Genomic DNA, 26525 nt, shown 5'->3' on the forward strand with positions numbered 1-26525 from the left:
ATGAAAACAATGAAATGCCCCAAATCACAGCATCTTAGTGTTTTCTGTTTGTTATATAAAGCTGTTTTTGCACATTTGATTTATTCAGCTTTTTAACGTTTGTGCACACTATAGCCAAAGGGCTTGCTTGTTGCTGTTAGTGCTTCATCCATAGAACCATACTGTAGCTTAAGTGTAAATGTTTGCTGTTGTGCTAAATTTGCTAACTGGGACTAATGATTTTCATCTCACTATTGTTTGATACAAGGTATCAAAACAATGTTTGTTTTCCATTAGCAAAAGTTCAATAAATTAACTGGTAATTTTTTTGTAGCATTTAGGTCAAGATTAAAACCCACCTTTTTAACTAGCCAAGCTACCGTTATTATTGCAATTAGTTTGTTTACTAGAACCAAAATGACAGCCTGCAAAATCAAGGACTAACACTTTACTCTAAAAGATGCAGATATCGCTCTATTTGGTTGCCAATAAAGGACTCCCATTAAGGATTATGTCAAGGCAGTTTCCCAAGATGTGGCTTTGGAAATCCGCTTAGAACCTTGCTTACACTATCTGCAGTAGATAAAGAAAAAAGCTACAGGCTGACGAGTCAAGCCAAACCATGCAGTGAAAATGAGGCAAAAGATGTTCTTTGTTGCTTTCAAAAGGCCTGAGAGACTACTTCTACAAGCACTGACAGTTTTCCAATACGTAATACTTACTTTTTCCCAGAGGCCGTTAAGGTGACAGGAAGGCTCCAAGGTTAAATAGACTGTCAATCTGATTTTTTCTATTATACTTATCTCACATGTCTTTTAGATTGCCTGTGTGGATTACGTGATTGAAATAAAGTCAGTTATAGTAAGTTTCTACAGGGTGGTCATCATGGGACCTTTGTCGCTAGACATTGGATTGATTGTACAACACAATATGTCATGATCACTTTCCTCATGTACAGCATTTTAATAAGTCTAGAGACCCTCAGCTTCTCAATTGTTGTTTTGGCACACTTATCTTTATTTTGATATTTTTTTAACCTGTCCAGACTTAAAAGTTCTAAAGGACCAGGACAGATGTCTCCAGCTGTAGTTGCCCCTATACGCAGGGGTTACATTGGGATTTGATATGTGGGGGGGCTCTGTGTGGGGGGGGTGGGGGCTCTGTATATGAGGCCCTAAAGCAACTGCTCCATTATCTCTATCAAATGCACACATTGATGCCACCAAATGACACAATCAAAATAGAAAGTACTACAAATAAATTGGAATTAATTTACATCTTAAATTATTAATATACAAATTAAAATGTTTACAAATATCCAACTGTACATTTCACGGTAAAGAATTGAATCCTCACCAAATTCGATGTTATTATGACCGTTTTTTTTGCCAAACTGTGTGTTGTCCTTTAAACTACCTATACATCTCTGTATGTGGGTTTCATATATGTCACATTCAGACCATTTTAAACCCGTCCTGCCCTCTTGCTGACACTCAGCCCAATGGGCATTTAAGCAAACCACCTGTGCTTTATTGTACCTTTTCAAGCGAAAGATATCTGCCTGGAAAATGACAGCTACGGTATAAAATTGTCTATTTTGGAATCATAAGACCTTAAAGAATTGCATCTCTGTGTCTTATCATGTCATTTATCTCTTTATCTTTAATTTATTTCTTTTGTACAGTGATTCAACTCCTTATGCTTTTATCCCTTATTTTTTCAGTTTTGCATTTCCCATATCTCAGACATGTTGGTTGAAATCTATCCGGCCAACAAACACACTCACACACTCACACACACACACACACACACACACACACACACACACACACACACACACACACACACACACACACACACACACACACACACACACACACACACACACACACACACACACACACACACACACACACACACACACGCACACACACACACACTACTGTGAGACCTCCAGCAGGCTGGACAGTGATGAGGGCTTTTCTTTTTCCATTCTCAAGGGTAAAACAGCAAAACGTGTTTAAAAAAGAGCAACAGCTGCCGTTCAATGGCGCTCTTTGAAGAACTACATCAAACATAGAGAATCATCTCGCAGCCATTGGCCTCACAGTAGAGAAATTGAAAGGCACAAGTGTGTGTTTGTGCGCCCAGCATGTTGGAGAGGTGTAGAGAACTGTTAGTCTTTTGGCCTTCCCTCAGTCCCTGCCTCCTGCTCTTCATCGTTTGGTTTAGATGTTGGGCTGCACATCCTCATCCATATTTAATTCTTAGATATTGGTGTGTATTGATCTAGTCCGTTAATCTTGTTTATTTTCTTACCATTCCATACTGCCTCTTTCCTGCTCCCGTTCTGACCCTTAGCCTTATCTCACTTCAACACACTTCTCTCCTTCACCACCTCTCAACTGTAAGCCTTTCCTCGTCTCTGTTGAAACCCCCACCACGCTCATATTCATTTGAAGTGCTCGTTGTTGCCTTCCTGCATTTCACTTGTACTTGCACTTCATTGCTTGTCAATCAAGTATTTTAGATTTAGATGGCATAAATGCCGTTGAATGCCAGTGAATTATTTAACACAAAATAAAATAAATAGTGCTATTTCTTTTTACTTTACACTCTTGAGGCTACTATAAACTGCATCCATTAAGATTTGTGCGCAGATTACATACACTTGTAAACAAAAGGATTTCAAGTTAAAACAGTGCATTACTGTAGGTTGTAAACAAAGCATTAACAGCAAGTTAGAAAAGCTTTCATGTTTCAGCTAGGTTGGATAGACACTAAATGTTAGAGGCCCTATTCTGCTTTTTGTTTTTTTTGTTTCCTTTTCCTGTAGTGTGTTATATAGGTTCTTTGTGCATGAAAGTAGTCTGCAAAGGCTAACATCACTACATCCCCTTTTTAAATACAATGTATGGTCCAAATGCCTCTCTCAACCATTAAGCAAATAATATTGGTTTACTGTTCATATCTAGCATTTTCTTCTTCTTCTTCTTCTTCTTCTTCTTCTTCTTCTTCTTCTTCTTCTTCTTCTTCTTCTTCTTCTTCTTCTTCTTCTTCTTCTTCTTCTTCTTCTTCTTCTTCTTCTCCTGCTGGTGATGGGGTTGGGGGGTGGGTTCTTGATTAGAACACACACTGCCAAGTCCCCCCACATCGCATCATTGCATTTGATTAGCTCCAACCCCCTGCTCCCTCCCTTATCACTAGCAGCACAACGGGAGGCGCCCCCCCCCCCCCCCCCCCCACACACACACACACACACACACACACACACACACACACACACACAGATACACACACACACACACACACACACACACACACACACACACAGATACAGATACCTACGCATATATATCACACACTCACTTGCCAGACTTATCTGAACTCCATGGCTGCCTGCAAATGTTCAGCGGAATAAGTGAATGCTCTCACACTCACACACACACACACACACACACACACACACACACACACACACACACACACACACACACACACACACACACACACACACACACACACACACACACACACACACACACACACACACACACACACACACACACACACACACACACACCGGCTGCTGCAGTTATCGTGGCGGCAGGGCATCAGGTAAAGCCAGCATGGCGCTGACAGTTACCTGTCCCTAATGAAGCATTAATAAAGTGCAACGCAAAACAGTGGATCAGAGGGAAGCTGAACCCCCCCCCCCCCCCCCAACCTTCCTGGATGTCTGCTGGCTGCCAGGGGGAGAGATGAAAGGGGAAAGGATCACTGTAATCCCCCCTCTTTCCAAAAACCCCTCTGCCCCAATTTTCAGGGAGACATCACCTGCTCTCCAGATTATTCTTCTGAAAGTTCTGTACTTCTTAGTTTGCACGGTGTCAACGTTATACTCAATAAAATGAGACCTTGAATAATTAGATTATACATAAGCAGAATCAATCACATGAATCAGAACATTACATTTCCCAGGGGAAATTCGTTTTTGTGAAAGTTGCTTCATTCAGGATCAGGAATAAAATGAGATTTCAAATAAATAAAATAAATATATTTTTACAAACATAAGAAGTTAAAGTAAATATTGTGCATTAAAAATACACATTTTTCTAAGAACCTACATTTTTCTTAGAACCTAACAAATTCAAGTAAAATTTGCAATAAAAAGAAACATAATAATCGATACATAAGAAACAAAAGATGTAAAGGTAAAAACGTGCACATTGTACTGTACTATAATATATAACAACAACAAATGTGTTAAAATATACAGTTGTGTTTTTGTATTAATATTAACATATTCATGATGAAACCATAATGGCTGGAATACCCAGTATTATTCAGTACTACCACTAATGCTTCAGCAGCTCTGCACTCCAAGCTGCTGAGCGCATGTTATTTTATTTTCTCTAACGTGCAAATACATGTAGTATTACTGCAAAGGTTTGCACAACTTAAAGGCAAATATTGCATTTGTATGCATGCTGGAGGACAGACTCAGAGTTGCTGGCATTAAACAGATTTGTTTCAACATTTCTCTTGAAGTCATATCTGCAGCTCGGATTGAGTGGAGGTGAAGGTGTGTATCAAGGATTGGCTACGGCACCTGAATTCACAATTAGCAGGAAGACAATGCTTCTCCAACTGGTAGGCAGCGCCGGCACTCTGATTCAAACAGAGCAAACCTGCTGAGTGTAGATATTCCTGGAGGTGTGTCCATCCAAATGATGCATGCCTGTGATTAGAAAAACTTGGAGCCATTGTTCAGTTAGAGAGCCAATCAAATCCAGGTCTGACTTTGATTAACTAGCAGGAATACGTCCAAGGTGCTTTGGAAAATAAGCTGTGGGGAAATTCATGTGGATAAATCAAGTGATAGTGTTGAATAGAGCATTGCAGTAATGACGTATTTGTGTAGCCGGAAGCCAGAAGTTAGCATAGCAAGGGCTCCCTAAAAAAACACAATGTTTTTTTGTAATTTTGTAGAAAGATATTTAGCAAATAGATGTTTATAATATTAGTTGAGACTGGTAAAAAATATTTTCACCACTTTAATGATTTTTGAAGCGTACAGTAAATGCAATTGCCAGAAAGTAAAAGCAAACGCAATGCTAAAATAACCTAGTCAATAGTTGCGTGACTCTTCACCGCTAAGCTAAAGGTGGTTAATATTTGCCGTGATGACATTTTGTTGTCTAATTTACACACCTTTTAGCAACCACCTTTTTGATCGCACAAAGAGCCTTTGAATGTTCACAGTGGGGTATTTATCTACGTGTTTTATGTTGTACAACAAATTGTGAAAATCTCTCATAATGTTCTGCTAATGATGGCACAGGTATTTGTTGAGGCATCGAAGCAAAAAACGTCTAAAAATACTGTTGGGTTTAAGTTAAGAGGACGTACACTAAGTGGTCCAATGCCAACTCCTTCCTACAGCCCTATATTAGCCCCCAGAAAGTTGGCCTTTCTTCGGGCTCCTCTCTACTCATAGGCTAGTGATGTCATCTCTGTTTGTGCTGGAACGCCATCTTCAGTGTCACTTTGTGTCTTTATCGCCCAGTCTATCTGTATCCTTATCTGCTTTTTAATTTCTTATTATCCTTGCCATCTAAACTCTCGCTGAGCTTTCCTCCAGCGAGAGGAGACTGATCTAATTGGCACCGAGGATCATTCTAATTTAGCGAATCCGGCTCTGCCGACTTCTCAACTCTTTTTTTTTTTTGCCACCTTTCACATGATAATAATGAGAAAAATATAAGCGAGAACTCTGTGATGTTTACTTCAGCAAGCGTGTTTCTTCTTTTCTTTTTTCAGTCATATGGGTTTGTTACACAGATCACATTCGCTCAGGCAATTTGCCTTCTTGTCTGAGTCTGAGAAGGGAGGCTTATCTGCACTAACACCCCATCGAGGCCGCGCTTCGTATCCAAATGGGCCCCTGTTAGCATTCAAATCAGGAGCCCCTACCTCCGCTTCCTATTCTAAGTTGCTCTTGTGCTCCTTACTGTCGCCCCCACCCTTATTCGCTGTCAACAGGCTGGTAAGGGAGGCTGGGGTAGAGAGGAAGAGCAAGCCTGGGCTATTATTTAATGAGATCAAGAAGTGCGAGGAGGTTTCCTGTCACAAAGTAAACAGGTGATCGCTGGGCTTCTTTCCTCCTCTTCCTTTTTTCTTTTTCTCGGGAGGTGTGACTGCCGCCTTAACAACCACCAATTTACAGAAGCGCCCAGACAAGGTGCTTCTACTTGGCAGGACACAGGCCTACTCAAACCATCTTCAACAGCAGGTGCATCAAAACAAAATGGCTGAAGGTTATTTCTGCTATACGCTAGAGAACACGTGCTATTTTATAAGTGGGCATTGTGTAGTGATTGTAGCGTGTGTGATTTAACAGGACTTTTTACCTGTTCTGGCAACAAGGTCATTTCCGCGGCGCCATCAGTGTGTCATTGTTCACATGATTAGACCCAATCGCTATCTAGTCATCATTGTCTGCCTCTAAAAGCACCACAGATGGCTCACAATGACTTATGATTTCACTAAGTCATTTCCCATGAGTCTCCCCTAGTCTAGAGCTATAATTTTGTACTTTATTTTGAAGTTACTTCTGAGCCGTCTTTGTCATAAATTATGCCTAGAGCCAGTCCCTGCTGTAATACAGTACACATATACAATGAAAAAGTGTTAGTTACTGAACCTCAAAAGGACTTGACAGGAGCGGGGCGGAAAAAGAAATGGGGGTAGAAAAAAAAAATGTGTCCTGAAGATGAAGAAAGCGAGGTGGGGGGGAATCCTTTGATCAAGAGCACTCCTCGTAGCACTACTGTCTCCTTACACATCCATAATATATCTGCTGTGCATATTCTAGTCCTGAAACAAAATGCAAAATATATGCGATTCAATATACCCACCTTCCTTTAAATTAAATCCTTCATGTTGGTTGTAACAAAAGAGGGGATAATATCAGACATGGGTAAATGTTTATTCTAAAAGTGGCATGCTTAGGAAATGAGAGGGCTGCCGGCGCTCTCACGGGAGAGCGTGTTTGTCCCTGACAGTCATAAATATGTATCACGCAGCGAGATGACAGCGATAGTAATCTGATGGCCACCTTTTGTCAAGCATATGAATCCAGAGGAAAAGCTTGAATACGGGCGGAATTAAAAAGTTGCACCCTGTCCTATCGTTGGAGTGAGTCACTCAGCGACAAGTGGCACGCTGTTTAATTAGAGTGGAAACAAAGTCCTCCGGGGTGGAATACCGCTCTCTCTGAGTCTCATTTTTGGAAAGGAAAATATTCAGAGGGTTGCTTTTCAGCCGTGTCGATTAAAGCATACTCGAGCATAGCAATAGAGAATGTGTTGTGAATGCAAAGCTCCTGAATCAATTGGAAACCAACCGTGTTTGTAGCAGTACACAGCTGTGGCAGTTCGTCCTTACCCAGGGGTGTCGAGCACTTCTTCAAAACCCAGAATAACTGCTCTGAGCATCCAGCAGCCACTTAAACAAGGTGGCCTGTCATCCATGGTGCACTCCAGTGTACAGTTACAGAGGGTGTCCCGGAGTTCAGCCGCTTGACAGCTGTATTCTCCCCTCCTTTGCTTTTTCTAAACCTTGTTTTCATGTCTGTGTCTCCGCCTGCAGCTCTGACGGACCCCTGCTCCGAGGTGACCTGCAGCTACGGCAGTACCTGCGCCGAGTCCTCGGACGGCGTGTCAGCTAAATGCATGTGTCCCCTCGGCTGCGAGGGCAAGCGCGAACAGACCGTGTGCGGCAGCGACGGGAAGGACTATCGCAACGAGTGTGAGCTCCATCAGCATGCCTGCAAGAACCAGAAGAACATCAGAGTGCAATACCAAGGGAACTGCGGTGAGTGGTTTCTTTATTTTACTGATACATTCATTTAGTCTATTGGGGGTCCAGCAAAAGGAAATAAGTGGCCATTAGAGTTTGTCAAAGCCCAAGGTACCAACTTTTTATCGTTATGATTTACAAAAATTACAACTAGAAAAAGCACTCATCAAAGACCAAAACAGTTGAACCTCACTAAATTGTCCCATCAAGATGACCAAATGTGTACCATCTCATGCCATCTCAAGGGGATCATGACTTATAGGGTAAGGAAATCATATTTATTGTCTATTGTTCAAACTTAGACTGACCTTTTTTCTTTCAATGTCAGTTTTTGAGTTACGAAAAAGACCTAGCCATTTAGGAGATACCTTTTGATATTGAAGCAGTCGGGGGGGAGTCAGTGACGGTTTAAAATCAATACAAATGTTGTTTACAAAAAGTGTGAATCACAACAACAATGAGAGGTCCTTGAGCATACAATCATCAATCAGTAAAAACAAAAAGAGCGAATAATACTGTAAGGATCAATATTAGTTGAGATTAGCTGTGGAAAGACAGATACGCACACACACACACACACAAACACACACACACACACACACACACACACACACACACACACACACACACACACACACACACACACACACACACACACACACACACACACACAGAAACACACACACACACACACACACACACACACACACACACACACACACACACACACACACACACACACACACACACACACACACACACACACACACACACACACACACAATCACCATGATCTCCCTACAGGCTTACACCTTGCAGAGATAATGATAACAAACAAGTGAAAAGCAGAAATCCCTCACATTGAGCTGCTGGATGCTCATTTTTTAGGGCACTTTTTCTTGATAAATGACAGGAATCATTACTTTTCCTTCTCCAAGATTCTCTTCTCCTTTTCTTCTCTGTTTACTACCTCTGGCTTTTTGTCTTGTTTCTCCTCCACAAACCCCCCTTACTTACGGCACGCCTTTGCTAATTCTCATTTTTCATTCATGTTGCTTTGCTTCACACAGGTACTCCTGCGGTGCAAATTGTTGTTTTCTCTAAGTAAGTCTTCGCCGCTGTCGTTATCGTCGGAACCCGGATTTCTTTCTTTTTTTTGCTCATCCTTGTTATCATCAGGCGATAGTTGTTTACTCCCAAGGCGCTCAACTTTGAGGTTTTGTTTGTTTGTTTGAAGCCAGATGGAGGGAAAGAGAAGCAGACAGCAGCTCTGTCTCTCAGCAGCCTGAGCCTCCGGGAGACAGAGCTGCATGCTGGGAAAGAGAGATGGATGTGCAGGTCCGCCAGCCTAAGGTTGCTCGTATAAATCCAGCCGGAGTCGGCCAAAGTGACCTGAGTTGGCCCAACCTCCCTGGGGAAGGCCAGGGCTCGGGGGACAAATCGGCCCTTATGGTCCTCTAAATCTCCTTGCAGCCATTTCATCTAAAGCCTCTGCTATTTCAAGTCGCTAGCCCTAGCTGGACAAAGGCGTTTGATTTATACGCACTGCTAGTCTTTGCAGCAAACAGGCCATTCTTTTTGTAATTACCCTACTTGCTCAGCTAGACGAAAGCATGGATCCTGGAAGCTGTTCTTCTCACTTTATGGGAAGTAATGGTCTTTCCCTCAGATAATAGCCTGGCTGGCGGATGAGGCACTGCGTCATGCCGAGACGCTGCATGCATTACGATAAATAAAAAAAAAACCTGTTTGCTTGGTTACTAGTTCCTGCAAGCCTTTGCATTGTGCTGATAGAAGACAATCCCAGGCCTGGCCAGAGCCGAGCGGTCACTCCGGCCTCCGAGCCCCGCCGCCGACAAACTCCCTTTTTGTGTCTCCGCATTGTTGCTCCTTGCATCCCTGCCAGAGGTCTTTGGAAAGCATTCCCCCTTATTCTCTCTTTGTGTTTGCCTTTCCCGACGATAGAGTGTTTCATCCTCGGTGCGTTTTGAATAAGTTGCCGGCAGCTTGGCAGCGATTCGATAAGTCACGGTGCTACATAAATCCTTTGTCTTCCTACATGCTGAAATGCGTGGCGGGCAGGATAAAGCTCCTATAACATGAAGTCACTCCCCCCCCGTCCCGCACATCCACAAACCAATTCCATTATGATCATGGCTGATACGGCCAACGTGCCAAGCCGACAGTCCCCTGTAAGCAGGGAGGTGCCAGGGAGCAAATCGAAGCACCGTCTCTTCATCCATTTCCTTGTCTCAACTTTACATCCAAGGTCCTATCAGCTGCTGGTCCCCTGATAGTATCTGTGGAGCCACAGTGATGGAGGGTCATGTCTGCTCTTCCCTTTATTTGTCTTTTCTCGTCTCTTCTTTTTTCAATTTACTAGGCAAACAAAAGTTAATGCTTCCAAACGTTTTGTTGTTTACTGGCATTTTAAAAAAAGGACCTGACCACATCCTGATATATTCTAATGTTTTTTTTTCCCATGCCAAGTAATTGCTTTACTGTTTTTACAGAGGAACAAAGATTGACTGATATGTTCTTTGATTAAAGCTCTCTTTTTCAATCCCACAGGGTCTAATTAAGAAGAATAGATTTTGAAATGTAATCCATGATAAAAGTGTTTGACGTTCCTGGCTTCATGAAGGTGTTTCTCTCCACAGACCCATGTAAAGACAATGAGAACAGTCTGACCACGCAGTGCCGGGTGGAGAGTATCACCCGCCAGTCCATCTTCTCTCCCCTGCCGGAGTCATGCCCCCCGGGGGGCGAGCCTCTGTGTGCCAGTGACGGACATACATACCCCAGCAAGTGCGCCATGGAAGCAACCGGCAGGCGGAAAGGCATCAAGGTCAAGAAGATCCACAATGGGAAATGCAGAAGGGAGGGTAAGGGCAGTTTGTTTGAAAGTCAACTGGGATGCTTCAATTTAGAGCTTTTCAGAATCTTGCTCCATCATAAAGCACGGTTATTGTGGAGCTGAGGGAAGAAAAAAAAGTCTGCTAGTGGGTAGACATAAAAGGAAGTAAGGGAAAGTCACACACTCGTAACTCCAACGCAGGCTTTTTATTTTTACGTCCCACTGTTAGGCAAGCCATTTATGATTTCGCCCTTACTTTGCATTGTTATAATAGCTATGACTTGAGCTAAATCAGCTCAATACTTTCCACAATCTAGCAACTCAAACCATCCTTTCTGAAATGTAACCTTTTATAACCAACTGATCCACCAGCAATTGGCTATTGTTGTAATTTTCATAAAGAATGCCCAAGCCTTGTGTTTTTGGGGTTTTTCCCTTTCCTGTAGTTTGTAGGTGTCTGTGCATGTAAACAGTCAGCAAAGTCCCACACATGAACCAGAAAAGCATATAAGTGCCCCTTTAATTCATCTACAATGCTCCGGAGATAACACATCTGAAGATTCAACTTAAAAACACCCCAACAATGTCTCATATATTCTTAAGATATTTGCTTCCAAATGCACGACATGGGTCTACTGAACAGAATCAGAAAACTGTATGTACAGTATGGGTTTTAATATGCAGGAGGCAAAACAGTCACAACACATTTGCAACCCATGGTGATATGTCCAATACACATGACTTTTTTCTAATATTTGATCGGGTGTACTGTAGTTGACTGTGTAACTGCGTTCCGCTGCTCGGCACCGAGATAAATGACTCCGGGGTCTTGGGGTCCGTTCTGTATCCATGCCAGCAGTAGTCTCCTCCGGCCAGACAAGAGGCTGCAGGGTTGTTATCTGTGCTATTAAAACAGGGGGTTTAAGCCTCAGTCAACACAGACCTGTAAGCTTTTACTGTACATCTGATAACCATCGGAGGAAATCCAATTTTTCCCTGCTGTGTTGTCGGCTGGGGGCCCGATAAACCTACTGTTGTGTTGATTCAGTCATGTCCTGAGACCCCCTGACAACACCAAAACCAGAATAGGTCGCTGCATGACCCCCTTTGGTACAGTCAACAAAAAAGTGACACACACTTCTTAAACACACACACACATCTTCCTGTCCGCCCCGCTTGACAGACTGATGGAGGAGCGGGGGGATTAAAATCGCACAAATTCCCATTCTGACTTTATGTTCTTGAGCAAATGGATGATCTTTTTTATTTTTTTCATTTCTTCTCTGCCTCTTTCAAATGAAAGAATGATTCAATTTAAAACAGAGATCCATGAAATCATATCCCAAAGCAAATTACAAATTGGTGTCGTAATGAAATTTGCCATTTCGACTTATAACCATGACATTACACATCCTTGTAGCCCTCTCGCTCAGATACAGCGGCGATGTAATTAAGTATGGCATGACAGGCTTTTAAAGAAAGCAGAAAAAGGAATTGAATTGCTGTACCAATTTGATCCACTGATCAGGAATGAAATAAATTCCAAACCAAGTGGGCGCCTCCAGAACAGAGGCCTGCTTCAAATTGGATTTGCTCACTTCAATGGCAAATTTGCCGTCGCACATTAGCAGTTTTCCTTTCTTTCTTCCCAATTTACACTGTAGATTTCTGCTTAGGGAGTCAGAATTTAATGAATATAATAGTTTAGACTTTAACTTGACCCTACAAAATATTGAATTCCTTTGAGGTTTCTAATTTAATAAAGTTTTTGGGGAACTTTTTTCATTTAAGTTTGGGAGCATGGCAAACGTGATGCTTATCATGGCTTGACAATTACAAAGTAGGATTTTTTTGGCCCAAAAGTTAAGAAAATTTTCTTTAAATGTAGTACACACTATCCTGAAGAGGAACTACTGCTAACTATTACTTTCAAATAACATCTAAAAGGTTCATCCTCCAAAGTCTTGTTCGGTAAGAGCAATCAATACTCTCCAGAGAATTTACCTCAAGTTCATCAAATACAACATGAAAGATTTCTAAGACAACAACAAATGGACTGCTACAATAACCAGGCAAATACTCACATAAAGTAATAAAGAGAGACTCCTTTTTATGACCAGTTTTGTATCCGTGCACCAGCCAGCTCTTAAACCTAATGTGTCTGGTCTTAAATTTGTTATTATTACTTCTTCTATTAAATATAATAACATTGATTTTTTTTATGTTTTCTTTAGTTGTGAACAGTCCATAATTATTCTTAAAACCACTAATACACTACAACTAACTTAATCATGGTAACATATAATCATTTTTGGTGAGTTGTTAAACCGCCTTTCTGCTGCTGAAAGAAAATCTTTAACCGTACCAACGGCATCAGTCCACCCTAACATGTAATTACTGTTTGAATGGAAATCAAAATGTGCCCGTTATCAGACTCCTAGTTTTCTAGTTTGAAATATTTGTTTACGCTTGCAGAGTTCTCCTGTTATCGTTTCCTTAATAGTAATCAGCCTGTCACACTTTTACCTAAATAATCCTCTGGAAACCAACTCTTAAAAAAAGACGTGTGACAATAAAAGAGAACCTGACAGTCTTTAGTGACAACATGTTACAATAACAAATGCTTCCATTCAAGTTTACCGATTGGTCTACAAAAGAGAAATCCAAATAGTCTCTGGCTCAGGAGGTAAATGGTTATCCTCCAATTGGAAGGTCAGGGGTTCAATCCCAATTCCCCTGAAGTCAACATGTGAATGTGTCCTTGGATACATCTCCCCAACCTGCTCCTATTGGAATGGACTCATGTGTGGAAATTAGGGTTAGGGTTAGAGCAGGTGGCGACTTTTATGGAAGCATCTGCCTCTCTAGGAATTAGTCTGAACGGGTGAAGGCTGACTTGTACATTTAAAAGCAATTTGGGGTGTCACAAAGACAAAAAAAACCACTATATGAATCTAGTCCATTTACCATTTGGACGATCCACAAATTCTATATAAATTCCCTTTTTGTCTTTCATTTCTCTGAAGCATTTTGAATTGCCTTGTGTTGAAAGGTGCTCTATAAATAAACTTGCCTTGCCTTTCTCCCTGTCTCCTTCTTCCAGATGACTGTCAGGAGGAGTGTCTCTTCAACGCCGTGTGTCTGGTGGAGCAGCTGAAAGCCCGCTGCTCCTGCGACCCCATCGAGTGCGACGGAACCTACAAGCCCGTGTGCGGCAAGGACGGCCAGACCTACACCAACGACTGCATGCGACGCAAGACCGAGTGTCTGAGCAAGACCCTCATCTCCATCAAGCAACAGGGGCCCTGTGGTGAGTGGAGCCGAAGGAAGAGAAAGGAACTCTCCCTGCTTACTTTTAATGCATATTCAATGTGTGTTTTCCCCTTCTTTATCTTCTAGGCCAACTGTTTGTATGTCTGTTCTTTACTGAGAAACGGTTGAGTGATGCTCTTTGAAGAAGGGGGGTTTGTTGGGGAAACTCAAGCCGACTGTGTGCCTTCCTTACAAAAAAAACCCGGTGCCTTCACTCCTCCACCTCCCATCCATCTCCTCATCCCTGTCACGCTCCATCCCTCCATCTCAAACTAAATGAAACGCCACCTTCATGTTTCATTCATTCACACTCTCTGTTTTCTACTCCTTCACCAATGCAAGTCTTCCACTTCGGTGGCTTTTGTCGTATTTTTCCCTCCCTCCTCTTCTGTCTTTGTCTCTTGTGTGTTGCTTATTCCTGTATATAAAAAAAGCTATTCTTTCTTGTTTCAGTGCGTCACTCAGTCTGTCTGTCTGTCTTTGTCCCTGTGGTCGTCCTCCTGGCTGCCTGGCTGCAGGTGGAAAGTGGGGTCACCCAGTGGGCGACCTCATCAGGTGGATTCTGAGGGGTGAAGCCCTCCCCCCTTGCTCCCAAAGGACCTAACAGCAGGGGTCTTGTAAAGCTGTCTTTTTCCTCTCGCTCCTTCTGTCTCTTTGTGTCATCAATGTCCTTTCCGTCTGTTTACCCCGCTGAAAAGATGTGATCCGTGAGGTTGGAGAAGTCTTCCTCTGTCCCTGCTCTCTGTGCTTTATTTCCTGTCAACAAAAACAACTCCTCCTGTTCCTACCTGCCTTAACACCGCTCACATCTGACTCCTGTTTTTCTGCATGCAAGCTCTTAACCTCACAACCCCTCTCACCATCACCTCATAAAACTTGCACCTGGCCAATGAATGCAAAAATATCCATATTTTTTGCCATTTCTGAGATTAAAACCGTCACTATGGTTGTATTTTGACTGCATTCCTTCTACTGCTAGGGTTAGGTTGGAATCCCTTATTTCTGTTTCTTCAAGGTTTGAGTTATTATTCAAAATAATTTAGCTAAAGCAAAATCATTTTTAAAACATTAGCATTAAATGTGAAAAATCGTGGGTAAACGTAATTAGGCCATTATTTAATTAAAATTGCAAACAACTATTGGTAGGTATCCATTCGGGAGTTGAACAGGCTTGAACAGATGTGTTGACTTGACAGAAATGATAACATTTGAAAAACAGTTGTCAAATTTCCTGTGACACCATTCGCAGGTTTCACGCCTTTCGCACCTAAACCGTACTCTATGTATCCATATAACAGTCAAACCTCTAACTAACTTTTTCTAACTTAGAATTAATGATGATTCATTCATTTTTTACATTCATTCTGATCTTCCTTCCTGAGAAAAGTAACATCTTTAAAGAGCTTTGACAGTAATCTATGCCTTTGAATTGGGTGTACCTACACGTTAGCACCTCTTAATAAGTGAGTTTTGACGGCTGATCTTGTAGTATTCAAACCATCTCCTGAATTAGAACCGTTTTTGTTGTTTCCCATCATAACCCCATACCCCAGCATGCATGATAAACCCGAAGCTTGTGCTGCTTGGTGTCATACATAATACCTCAACCAACAAATCCACACAGCAGACACGGTGTGTTATTTTGTCCTGAGTGCCCCTCCACACTGCCATTGTTGTTGTGATAAAACCAGAGGGATGTGTCTGTCCCCCAGGCGTCAGGGTGGAGCTGAATACCAAAGTTATCTCCAGTTGTCAGCATCGGGAGGCTCCAGCTCTCATTAGCATTATTTGTCCATCTGCACTGTGCATAAATTAAATACGGGGAACCGGCAGTGCGAGCTCTTATGTGTTTTGCTCCGTTTCATTATTTCTGCCAAGTGGTGTTTCAGCCTCCTCTTCCTCCCTCTTTTATTTTGTTATGTTACATGCCTTCTCTCTATTCATCCTTCCTCCCTTCCCTTGCGCATCACAGCCGTCAGCGACTGGTTGTATGTTTCTTTAATGCATTTTTATTGACATTTGCATATTTTTCAAAACACAGCGCCACAAACGCCCCCCTCCCTCTATTCAGTTTTAATTAAACATCAGAAGAGGCGAGCGTAGGTGCCCACAGAGGCTGTTGGTTTAGTCAGACGGATGATATGCAGGCATGTGTGTGTGTTTGTCCATGCACATGTTACAACTTTCTTTCTTACTTTCTTTCAGTCTTCTTTCTCCGTCCCCGATCTTTCTATGTTTCTTTCTGTCAGTGTTTTATCACAATTAACGCAAAAGGATTTTTAGGCTCTTCTTCTCGAATCTTCGCGCAGCTGAATTCATCTGGTTAACCACAGCGGTACGAGCTGAAGCAATCAGATTTTGTTGTGATTTAATTGCAATTAACGCATCAAAAGAATGCCGTAATAACTACATTTTGATGCCAAATTGTATTTAAAAAAAGTCTGAATTCATGCTTTTTGGGGGCTGTCAGCAAGAGAACAAGCAAACAAATTGTTAATTGTTTAATTTCTGGAAAGGGTTCATCAAAACATAAAAGAATGTCAGTTAAATTAGTCATAAAATGAGAGCAGCATGATTGACTAGAAATGTAAAAACTCACTGGTATTTAAAACATACAAGACATCTTTAATGGCTTGTTTCCTCTATTTAAGATTGATTCAAGAAAGTCCGGAGACGGTGATAGGCTTTCGCCAGAGTATCACGCAAATACATTAATGGAGAATAAATACAGGGCGTAAATAGCGCTTCATGGCACACATTTGTGTGTTTTCATTTAATAAGTAAACACACTATTAGAAGGATTAAGTCAAAGTTACAGAGACATAAAAAAAGCCCTTTTCAAAAACGGATGAATGCAATATGAGATTTTTGTTCGGTGCGTCTTTCCATCTTCTGAAAAGCCTGCCTTGTCAGAGATCGATCAATAGCCCACACTGATCACACACTGTATACAATGTGGGACACACACACTTCTATTGTGCTCTATTGTGCTTGTACTCTGACAGTGACTGGCAGTGTCAAAAGAAGCCTCCACAATGCTCGCTGTGTGATCGTGGCGCACAGATTTTGAAGGCTTCAGGCGAACTTTCATGCATCTGCAAAGGAAGAGTTTGATATATTAAATTATCATTATTTGATCAATTACGATCCCCCTCCTTGTTTCATTGGCTGAGTGGTGCGTCGGGGCCGGGTGATCGATCGCCCTGTCAGCTGTCAAACGGATGAAATTCTCCAGTTCTGGCACCGTCGTAAATCTACTTTCATGTGGTTGACAGTGCCCTAATATCAACCCCCCCCCCCCACTCCCGTGTCAACCCTCGCCTCCACAAAGAATGGTCATGCAACACATGTCTATATTTCCCGACTGCTGTCCTCCCCGGAACTATTTCATTGATATCTAAAGCTGGTCAATTTACAGATTGAGATGCATGGCGTTTAGCTGATTAACTTACATCCAGCTGGAGTCACAAATCTTTTCCTTGAATCTTAAGTGCTGTGACACTTAAGAAAGGAAATATATTTCATCAGCAAAGAGGCAGCTGGTTTGGCATCCAAATCAACAGTTGTGATTCCTTTCTACTCTGGACTTTATTTCATCACGTTTCATCATACAGAACATTTTAAGATTAAGTAAAAGTCCTGTTTTTTTTATTCTCCCTTGTATGATGTCAGCACAGCAGGGCAGCAGCACGAAATAAACATGGAAGTGTACGTGCAGGGTTGGATATTGTTGCAGTTTTCTATTTAGAGGACCAAACAATAGTGGTAGTATTGGCACACTAACATTTTCAAAGACTCACATTTCTTTTTTTTGCTTCCTTATTTGGTTGGTTATTTCAAGGCTCATCAAAAGGATTCTTATACTTTCGGCTTTAAAGCTGTAAAATGCTGATGATTTGTCAGAAAAAGACAGAAGGTAGTCCACATCTACCGTGCTTTCACCAATAATGATCAAAATAGCTTAGTGGGTCCTCAACTCCTCCTTGCACCTGTGTGTAATGTACTCTGCTTAATGTGCTTTTGCTTGGACCAGAGATATAGTGCCTGCAGCTTTATGTAAAGATATTCGGAGCTGCAGCGTGAGTAATGAAGCTTTGAAAGGACATGGTTCCATCACCGTGAAGAGTTGTCCCTAACCTGGTTGTGTGTGTTTAAGTAAAAGAGTAAAAGAGAATGAACTGATCTAACAGTAAAAAAACAGCCAAATATATGAGAGTTATTCACAAACGACTTACAGTAGTCTACTCAGACTAAAGTTGTTCAACTCAAAACTTCTTTAGGCTAAAAAACAACAACATTTGTTTTCTTTCTCTTGGCCCAAGTTATACAGTATCACTCCCTGCTTCTTTCCCAGAATGTGTTTTTTCTTCTTTATTTGCCCCTTCAGGCTATTTTAGGGCATATTCAGTAGCACTTTTAATCAATTGAAGCTGTTGCTCACCACAACTCCTTGGAGCCTGTCGACGTACTGGCCTCGCGTCTGGTGTTAGCAGAATAGAAAGTGGAGAGTCTCTTAATTGGTAGTTCATGAAGCATAAATACAAGCCGCAGTTGGGCTTTTAAGACGAGGACAATTCTTAAAAAAAACACTGAAACACACAGTAAGAGAGTAACACATTGTCAGGTAAACTAAGTGTGAACAAACGAAAGAGGCTAGTTATTTCTGGGTGAATAAATCTCTTTTCACAGCTTTTTTGACATTTTCTGTGTGCACAGCTGAGTGTGCATTTTTGATTGCAAGCGCAGAAGAAGAAAAATTAACTAAAGGAAGTGCGACCGAGTTGCTTGAAATGTGTCGTCTGTCGCCTTCGGAGGTTAACGCGAAATCACTCAACGGCAGACACTTTGTCATTGACAAAGAGCTTTGCAAAACGGGAAAGGAAATGCAGTCACCTTAGATGTCAAAACTCTGTTAAGAATATTTTATTATTTGCATGTTTATTTGATTAGCATCTCTGCTGGCTGCAGTGATTGGACTCACAAACAGTCGGCGGCTCGGGTATGTGAGTCAGACTGAGATCACTAGTGCTGTTTTTCCTAATCAAGTTAATTAGAGGAAGTGCCGAGGGAGCCGGATTGACAGCAGCCAGGGAGCGCCGGTCCATTTACTGCCGCCTGCGGGCTGCCATCCAGCAGAAATTGCAGAGGATTGTGGGTCAACAGGGTGCCGTCAGTGACTCGAAGCGTAGTCGGTGTCATCAACCAAACAGTCCGCCAATTTATTTGATTTCATTTCCTGTTTCCTCTGCTCTAGCTCTCCAGACTTAATTAAACGTGCAATAAGCACAGTCGTTTTAATTTTCTCTTATGTTTGCTTTTGTATCAAATCGAGAAATCATATTTGAAACTTCCTGTGTCACAATCCTCGAGGATAATATCGCTCGTTTTGGATTCCTTTTTAGACGTCATCTCACCTCTGATGGATACATGTCACAAAAATCAGGGATCCCAGCATGCCTTTCTTCTTTCCCCCTCGCAGTTTTTTGCTTGTCACCATGTTTGAAGAGCAGCGTGTTCCTATCTTTGATATGTACAGAGCCCCCCTCCTGCCTGTGATAAGTGTTCACTAGTAGACAGACACAGCCCGCGGGTATCCCTTTTGCTGTATGCTAATATAGCCCTTTGTCTGCACCTCCCTTTCCCCTCGACTAATATAATACATAAATGTTTTTAATGTGAGGGAGGCAAAGGGAGTCGGATCAAAGCCCTGCAGGTGAAAATCACAGAGGGCGGGGCACGATGAACATTGAGTCCCGCGTTGTAATAGGTTGTTGGTGATTCTCCCTGCCAGTTGGCTACTACAAGCATCACCTGGATTACACAGATTCACTGCCCCGCAAAAAAAGAAAACAGGCAGCGATTTGGAATTGCATACAGACCCGAGGGGGGAAAAGTCCAATTTACATATGTATGAGCTGAGCGGAGATGGGAGGAAGCTCTCGCCAAAATAATCTCCCAGCATTTCAGCGACATGTTACGGAGGGGGTTAACAGTGCGCCTGCTCACTGCAGCAATGGCAGACAGTGCTGTGCCATCACGGCCACCTTACAGGGGATTTGTTAAGCTTTAGAAGTGGCTTTACCAGTCAGATGGTGATGGTAAGAGGGTGGTAATGATACTGGACAGGAGGGCATATATCAACATCGGACGAACATGTCCTTTCAATTTTTTCATCCAAGACCTCTCGTGTTGATATAGCATGGCCGAACCTGTAGTAATCCCCTCCTTGGCCTGAAGCAGGGCTGTGCCATTCAAATACCACACTAATTAAGAAAGAGAAGTTACACAGCCGCTTGCAGTGAGGAGACACACTCAGAACGTAAAGTCTCTTCCACCAGCCTCATGGTACAGGAACATACTGTAGCAGAGTTCACAGCCGTACACCAGAATCCCTGATTAGAAAGAAATATTCATGATTTTTTTCACAGTTTGACTTTTCCCCCGCCCACTCACTGCACCTGCTCAGCCACTAAAACAATGCCTCGGCCACCAGGCTTATCACGTGTTTGGCACTGCAGATGTTCCCATTCAACTGTCAAGCTAATTCCCACATAGAAATAAAAATAGCTTGGTTTAAACCCGGCAACTCGGGTTTGTTCTGGACGTAGCTGACAGAAACACTGATACATGCATGAAGAAGATTGAATTTAAGTGTCTGGGAGGCAACCAGTGAGAGAAAGAGCTGGAACAGGCTTCTGAACAACATCCCACAAGCCTTAGTTGTGACAGGCTGCCATTTCAAAGCTCCTGCTTGCAACCAAGAGAAAGACAGCTTTTTAAATGTGTCATAAGATTTTTACACTTGGGGGATTTTGTCATGTCTTTCTTTTTTTTCTTACACCCTTTCCACTTAATGAATCAGGCAGAAATTGTTCCCCCCAGAGGTAGAGGATGATAAAAAAAATTAGTTTTGGAGGGTTACTTTCTTTCATCTTTTTTATGGGTGTAAAACAAAGAGAAAAGGAGACTAAGGCGTTATCAAAGGCTGCAGTTGTGTTTGAGGAGCCCGTCCTTGGGAAGTGGGCTGGTGAACTTTTATGCAGACCAAGGTTGCGCGGTTAAGCCCGGATCACAGGCTTACGACTGTTACACACACACACACTTTCAGACACATGTGAGGAGTCAGAAAGAGATCACGGGAAGTCAATTGTTTTTGAAGGTGTGCCAAATCAAGCATCATTGAGAAGCTTACATATTTGTGTAGCACCTCCAAGCTCTTTAGAGACGGCAGCTTGGTATCCAAACACAAAAAACAATAGATGTTTTCCGCCTTCTAAGTATGGAAGATTTGCTTCAAAAATGGGGGCCTTGCTCGACATCTAGAAATATTTGTTAAGCCAAAAGTTAGCAGTAAAAATAGTAGGAGATAATGGAATACCATACACTGTATATATGACGAGGGCGTAGTCACCAATTGGTGCGTAGACTTTCGCTTTGGTGTTTGGTGTTGTTTTTGGATTACCAAAAGTGGCTTTATTAAAACAAAAGTATTGAAAGGGGGAGACAGAGGGGATGACGAGCATCAAATGGTCCCTGGACAGATTCAAACCTAGGTCGTCCGCATGTACATGGGCCACCAGCTCCACCAACTGAGCTAAACGACGGCCATCTTGGTTTTCTTTTGCCTCCAGACAAAGTTAGTGTCTAAAGTTGTAAGAAAAATGTTGGCAATAAGAAAGATCAAAAAGAATCATATGTTAGAAAGCGTAGCTTAAATCCTTAAACATACCCAGCTTTATAGTATAATTATTTGTTAATGAGACCTTAATTAGCAAAACTAATATAAACCTGTAACGAGAAACCCTTGGAACCAGAAACTATAACTGTAAACTTACTAGGAAAATGTTGGTTAGGGTTAGGGTTAGGGTTAGGGTTAGGGTTAGGGTTGTGTAAGCTGCCCTTCCCCCTGGCTGAATTATTCAAGTGATAATTAGGGTCATTTTCTCATAGACTTCTAGAAAAAGAAAACAGAATAGAATAATTTTTGCAACCACTATTTTGACTTCACTTTTCAAGCGAGATTGCTTCTTATGGATAACCTTCAGTATACAAACCTTTTTACACTAAACCTCAGTTGTAAAGTTTTAAAGTTAAGATGAACAGGTAACAATTGCATTACCTATCCCATTGCTTCAATCAACGTAAAACAACTTAATGGCCTCCGTTGATCGTTCACCCCAGCATAGGCACTACTACTGAACGATCCTGAGCTGATAAATTAATCACGAGGCTCCAAAACATGGCAAGTTGCCCCCTGTGATGCCATCTAATCCCATAATAGTCGCAATAATGATGGAGCCATGGGTGGTGTCATTACAAGGGGCAGTTTCCATGACAGCAACCCCAACCCCTCTAACAGAAGCTAAAACAAAAGACCAGAAAAGGAGGAAGTTTGCTTGACATTCTGTTTAAAATGCACCTCTTTGAGCACTTCTCATCAGAAATGATTGGATGACTTCCTCTGCTTTTTCCACCAATCTGCAGACACACCACATTTAGCTGAGTGATCCGCCCCTCAAGCGTGAAGCTTCCCAAATGAAAATTGCATTGGACTCCGCTTATCGTCTCTTGCTTACTCTTGATACCAGAGTGTACACTGTCCTGACGTAAGGCTCAGACTTTAACCATCAACCAAAGCACCACAACGCCACATAATATTTGTTATTGACACATAAAGCTTTAAATAATTGATTGTGTCAGGACGGTACGCCATGATCAAAGAGTTCTTCGTAGCCTTTTTCTCCACTCTCTCCTGATCATGTCAAGTTATATCAGCTAAGACGACACCCATTTTCCCACCACCGAGAATCATAGGTGCAAAACCCAGTCCTGGTTTTAATGAAGTCCTGCTGGAGCTTGTGCGTGAGAGGGAGAGACTGAAGCAGACACCTCTCTGTGATGTTCACATTTCATATCTGCCTCAGCCCAGGAGCTTGCCTTTTGTGAATTATTAAGCAGAGGGCTCTTTCTTCTCTTCTACTCTTCTTTTCTTTTCCTCTGCAGTTTCTCTCATACACATTTTTTTTTCCCGCTCCTCCGTGTCAGTTCAAGCAGCTTTGGCTGAAGCGGTCGCTCTCACTGAGATGCAAATGAGTTTCTTTGAAGGGGCACATTGGGAACGTCAATTAATCCGGACATTTATTGCCCCCCAAAAAAAGGAAATGTGCAGCCATTGTTTGTAGGCCGTTTCATCTCAGTTGTGCTACGGGGCTAGCTTTTTTTATCCTCTTCCCTTGTGCCACCGGATTCTTTAAAGATTCAGGATACATCAGGGTAGTCACAAAGGTGTGGAAATGACATAGGAAGCAGAGGTGTCACAGAAACACAGATGTACTGCATATTACATCATATCGCCTATACCTCCCTTTCTAACAACCAACCTGCAGTTCCCCGTGAAGCTACGTTCTAACCCACCTCCCTGTGACCTTTGCCCTTTCCAGTCCCAGACCTCTCTCCAACCTCTACCATGTATTGTCCCCGCTTCTCATCAACCCAGTCCAATATCCCCCTCCTCTAACTCTGCTCTCTATGCCTTCGGCCTTCAGATCTCAGCATACCGAGCCCCTGCCTTGTTAAGGTGTGTGATCACGGGGCGGTGTGCGTGGTTGAAAACGACGTGCCGGTGTGCGAGTGCCCCGAGGCCTGCCCGCAAACATCGGACCCCGTGTGCGGATCCGACGGCCACAGCTACGGGAGCCCCTGTGAAATGAGAGCGATGGGTTGCGCCCTGCAGAAGGCCATTCACATCCAGCACAAAGGACCCTGTGGTGAGTAGCCGCACAACAGCCACATTACATTACACAGTAATTCATCGTTCACTCATTGAATCACTATGAAACGGTGAATTATAGCTCACAGGTAGGGAAAGATGTCTCCTTGTGGAATATAATTAGGATCTAATTAATTAATGGTGCTACATTACCCACAGGCAGAATTTTATTGCCAAGACATTAACAATGAACATATATGGAATTATAATCATGGTGACCCCCTCAGGGCTTCCCTTTCATATCCAACAGTTTGTCATACAGCTTTAGGTACTATAGGTGAATAGGGAAAATATGTAATAGATATCACCATGAAACTCCCCCTGTTGATTACACAGATCAAGGCAATTCTTTTTACAAGTTTCAATTTAGTTTTCTCATTTTATGTTTACATGTTTAAATAAGTTTGTACTAATTTGCATAGATTCCCAGTACAGAAATCTGAAAATAAAAAAAAACAACTGGTTATTGTTTTATTTTTGTTGACAAGCTATAGTCAAAGGTCTTCCCTGAAGAAGTTAAGAATATATTTTTGTATCACTCCATAAATACAAATTATGTCAAAAGCCATTACAAAAATGATGTAGATGTTATATAGTTCTGGCTATGAATGAAACACAATAAACAAAACAAAGACAATTGAGAAACGGTATTTAAAGATTTGTGTTTTTGAAACTTTTTGTATAAAAAATGTTTCTTAAAAATACGACTAAATCATTGCTTTTTCGTGAATTATGCAGAGATTTAAAGTCATAGCTAGACAATGTTTGTATAATAAACACCTTCATTTTATCTTTCCACATGAAGCAAAATAGCCCAAACTTTTGAAATCGACCAGTGTAGAAAAACCTTTAGTTTCTCGCCTTAATGCATCTCTTATCCGTGGTCCATTACTCTTCATCTCTCTCCTCCTGCTCTTCTCCAGCCCTTCCATAACAACAACAACAACAACAACAACAACAACAACAACAACAACAACAACAACAACACTCCGATTTGCCTGTTTTGAGCTTTAAGTAAAGGTGCACTTTACTCCTGCTGAAAGAGAATACCAACCGTACTTATCCACGTTGGCTACATGAGGCACTTGGCTTTGTCTCCAATGTCGGAGTATCAGAGAGTCATTAGCACACCAGCCACAGCAGAGCTGGTAAAAAATATCTTCAGATCCACTATGCAGGCACACAGCCAAGCGGGCAGATTTCTTACAGCTTGGTAGACCCACTTAGAGAAAACTCTTGATGGCTTAATGCCATTTTAGAAGGCCAATTTTCACATGGACTCTAATTGGTGAATGAGTATTCTTCCTTGTCTACCATCCAGCCCTTTGCTTTTCACACACACTGGGCAGAAGCACAGCGGTTATTAGCCCCTTGGCCGGACTCTTTATGCTACCTCATTCACTGTTTTCCTACAATAGCCTGTTTTTTCTTCCTGCATATTTTGAAGACCATAACTATAAAAATGTGTCGCCCTCTGCTGTGTTATGCTTGCTGAGGAGCTGAGCAGTTAGCTGAATGATCATAACTTAGTCTGATATAAAATCGCACTCTTCTGGTTTGTGCTCAAATGTGTGGTTTATAGGTCGAGTTTGTTTATCCAGGCTAGTGTTTTTTTTTAAACGAATAGTGTTTTGAGTCTCTGTTCTGAGAAGATGACAGGGTTCGTTTTTGGAACCCCCCCTGCGCTCCCTCTCTGCCTGCCCGCGTGTTGCATCTGTCATATTCCCCCTACCAGCATCCACTAAATTGAAATCCAGCGCAAGGATGTATGCCAACAGGAAATGGAGCGAGAGCAGTGTTTGGTCGGTGGGCAGACTCAATTTGGTGCGCTACCGCGCTGGTAGACAACAGGTCTGTCGGCCGCTGGTCCCATGGCAGTAATGAATAGTCTTTATTTTAAAAAGCGGGAAGCAGAGCAAGCTGGCGGAGCGGGGGGGAATGTCTGTTATCCAGCACTATGGATGGTTCTTGGCTCCCATAGGAAGCAGGCCTGCGTCAGCGCAATGGTGCCATAAAAACGCTGAGGCATTGGCTTGCCAGGCGCGAGCCAGCCGAGGAATGATGGCAATGGTAATGGGGGTTATTTCTGGGCTGTTTGCACAGCTTTACTGGGCCTCATTCAGCACCATAACAACTGACTGACTTAAGCTATTATCTCACCTAATTATCGCAGTCTATTCCCCCAAGTAATATACTATACATGTTTATGGAGCAGAAAGGGAGAGAAAGGGAAGGAGCATATGCCGCCTTCAGGTGCTGTGAAGCATCTGAATTTAAAGTTGAAGTCATGAGCAACGGAATAATGTGTCCAACAGGTTTTTCAATAACCCCGACCCTTATCATTTGCATTTTCTAGGTTTTTCACTTTGATTTCTCCTTGTTTTCAGTCTTATTTTCTATTTCTACAACATTAATTAGGTCTTTTCATTTCATATTTATTAAAATAGAAATCAAATTGGTTTTATTTGTATAACTTGTTTTGTTACTTTCATCCAAACGCATTTATTTAGCTTCCAAACCCAAAAGTAGGGGCTTAAGGAAGGCAGGTGAGGGCAGTAAGGGTTTAGGAGGTTGCCCGGACTTGGCATGTGTGCTTAAATGTGTGTATATGTGTGTGTATAGCTTTCCACAGCTCCTCATGGACAAAGCCGTCATTTAATTTCCTTCGCTGCGAGCTGGAAAAATAGCGGTTATCTATATGGCCCAGGTGCTAACCCGATAGCAATATGAGTGAGATTACTTACT

The 26525-nt window shown here is 42.2% G+C and overlaps 1 protein-coding gene across 14 annotated transcripts in view; it reads left to right on the forward strand.

The window, feature by feature from the left end:
* agrn (agrin) overlaps positions 1–26525 on the forward strand; it is a 272513-nt gene that overhangs the window by 171060 nt on the left and 74928 nt on the right. For all 14 annotated transcript variants that reach the window (XM_079677600.1, XM_079677608.1, XM_079677611.1 and 11 more), the window contains 4 exons: positions 7633–7857; positions 10503–10727; positions 13803–14009; positions 23557–23778. In XM_079677600.1, the coding sequence (XP_079533726.1) occupies positions 7633–7857; positions 10503–10727; positions 13803–14009; positions 23557–23778 (879 nt within the window). The remainder of the gene's footprint in view (positions 1–7632; positions 7858–10502; positions 10728–13802; positions 14010–23556; positions 23779–26525) is intronic.

This window comes from Notothenia rossii (genome assembly GCF_949606895.1).
Source record: "Notothenia rossii genome assembly, chromosome: 4".
Classification (NCBI taxonomy): domain Eukaryota; kingdom Metazoa; phylum Chordata; class Actinopteri; order Perciformes; family Nototheniidae; genus Notothenia; species Notothenia rossii.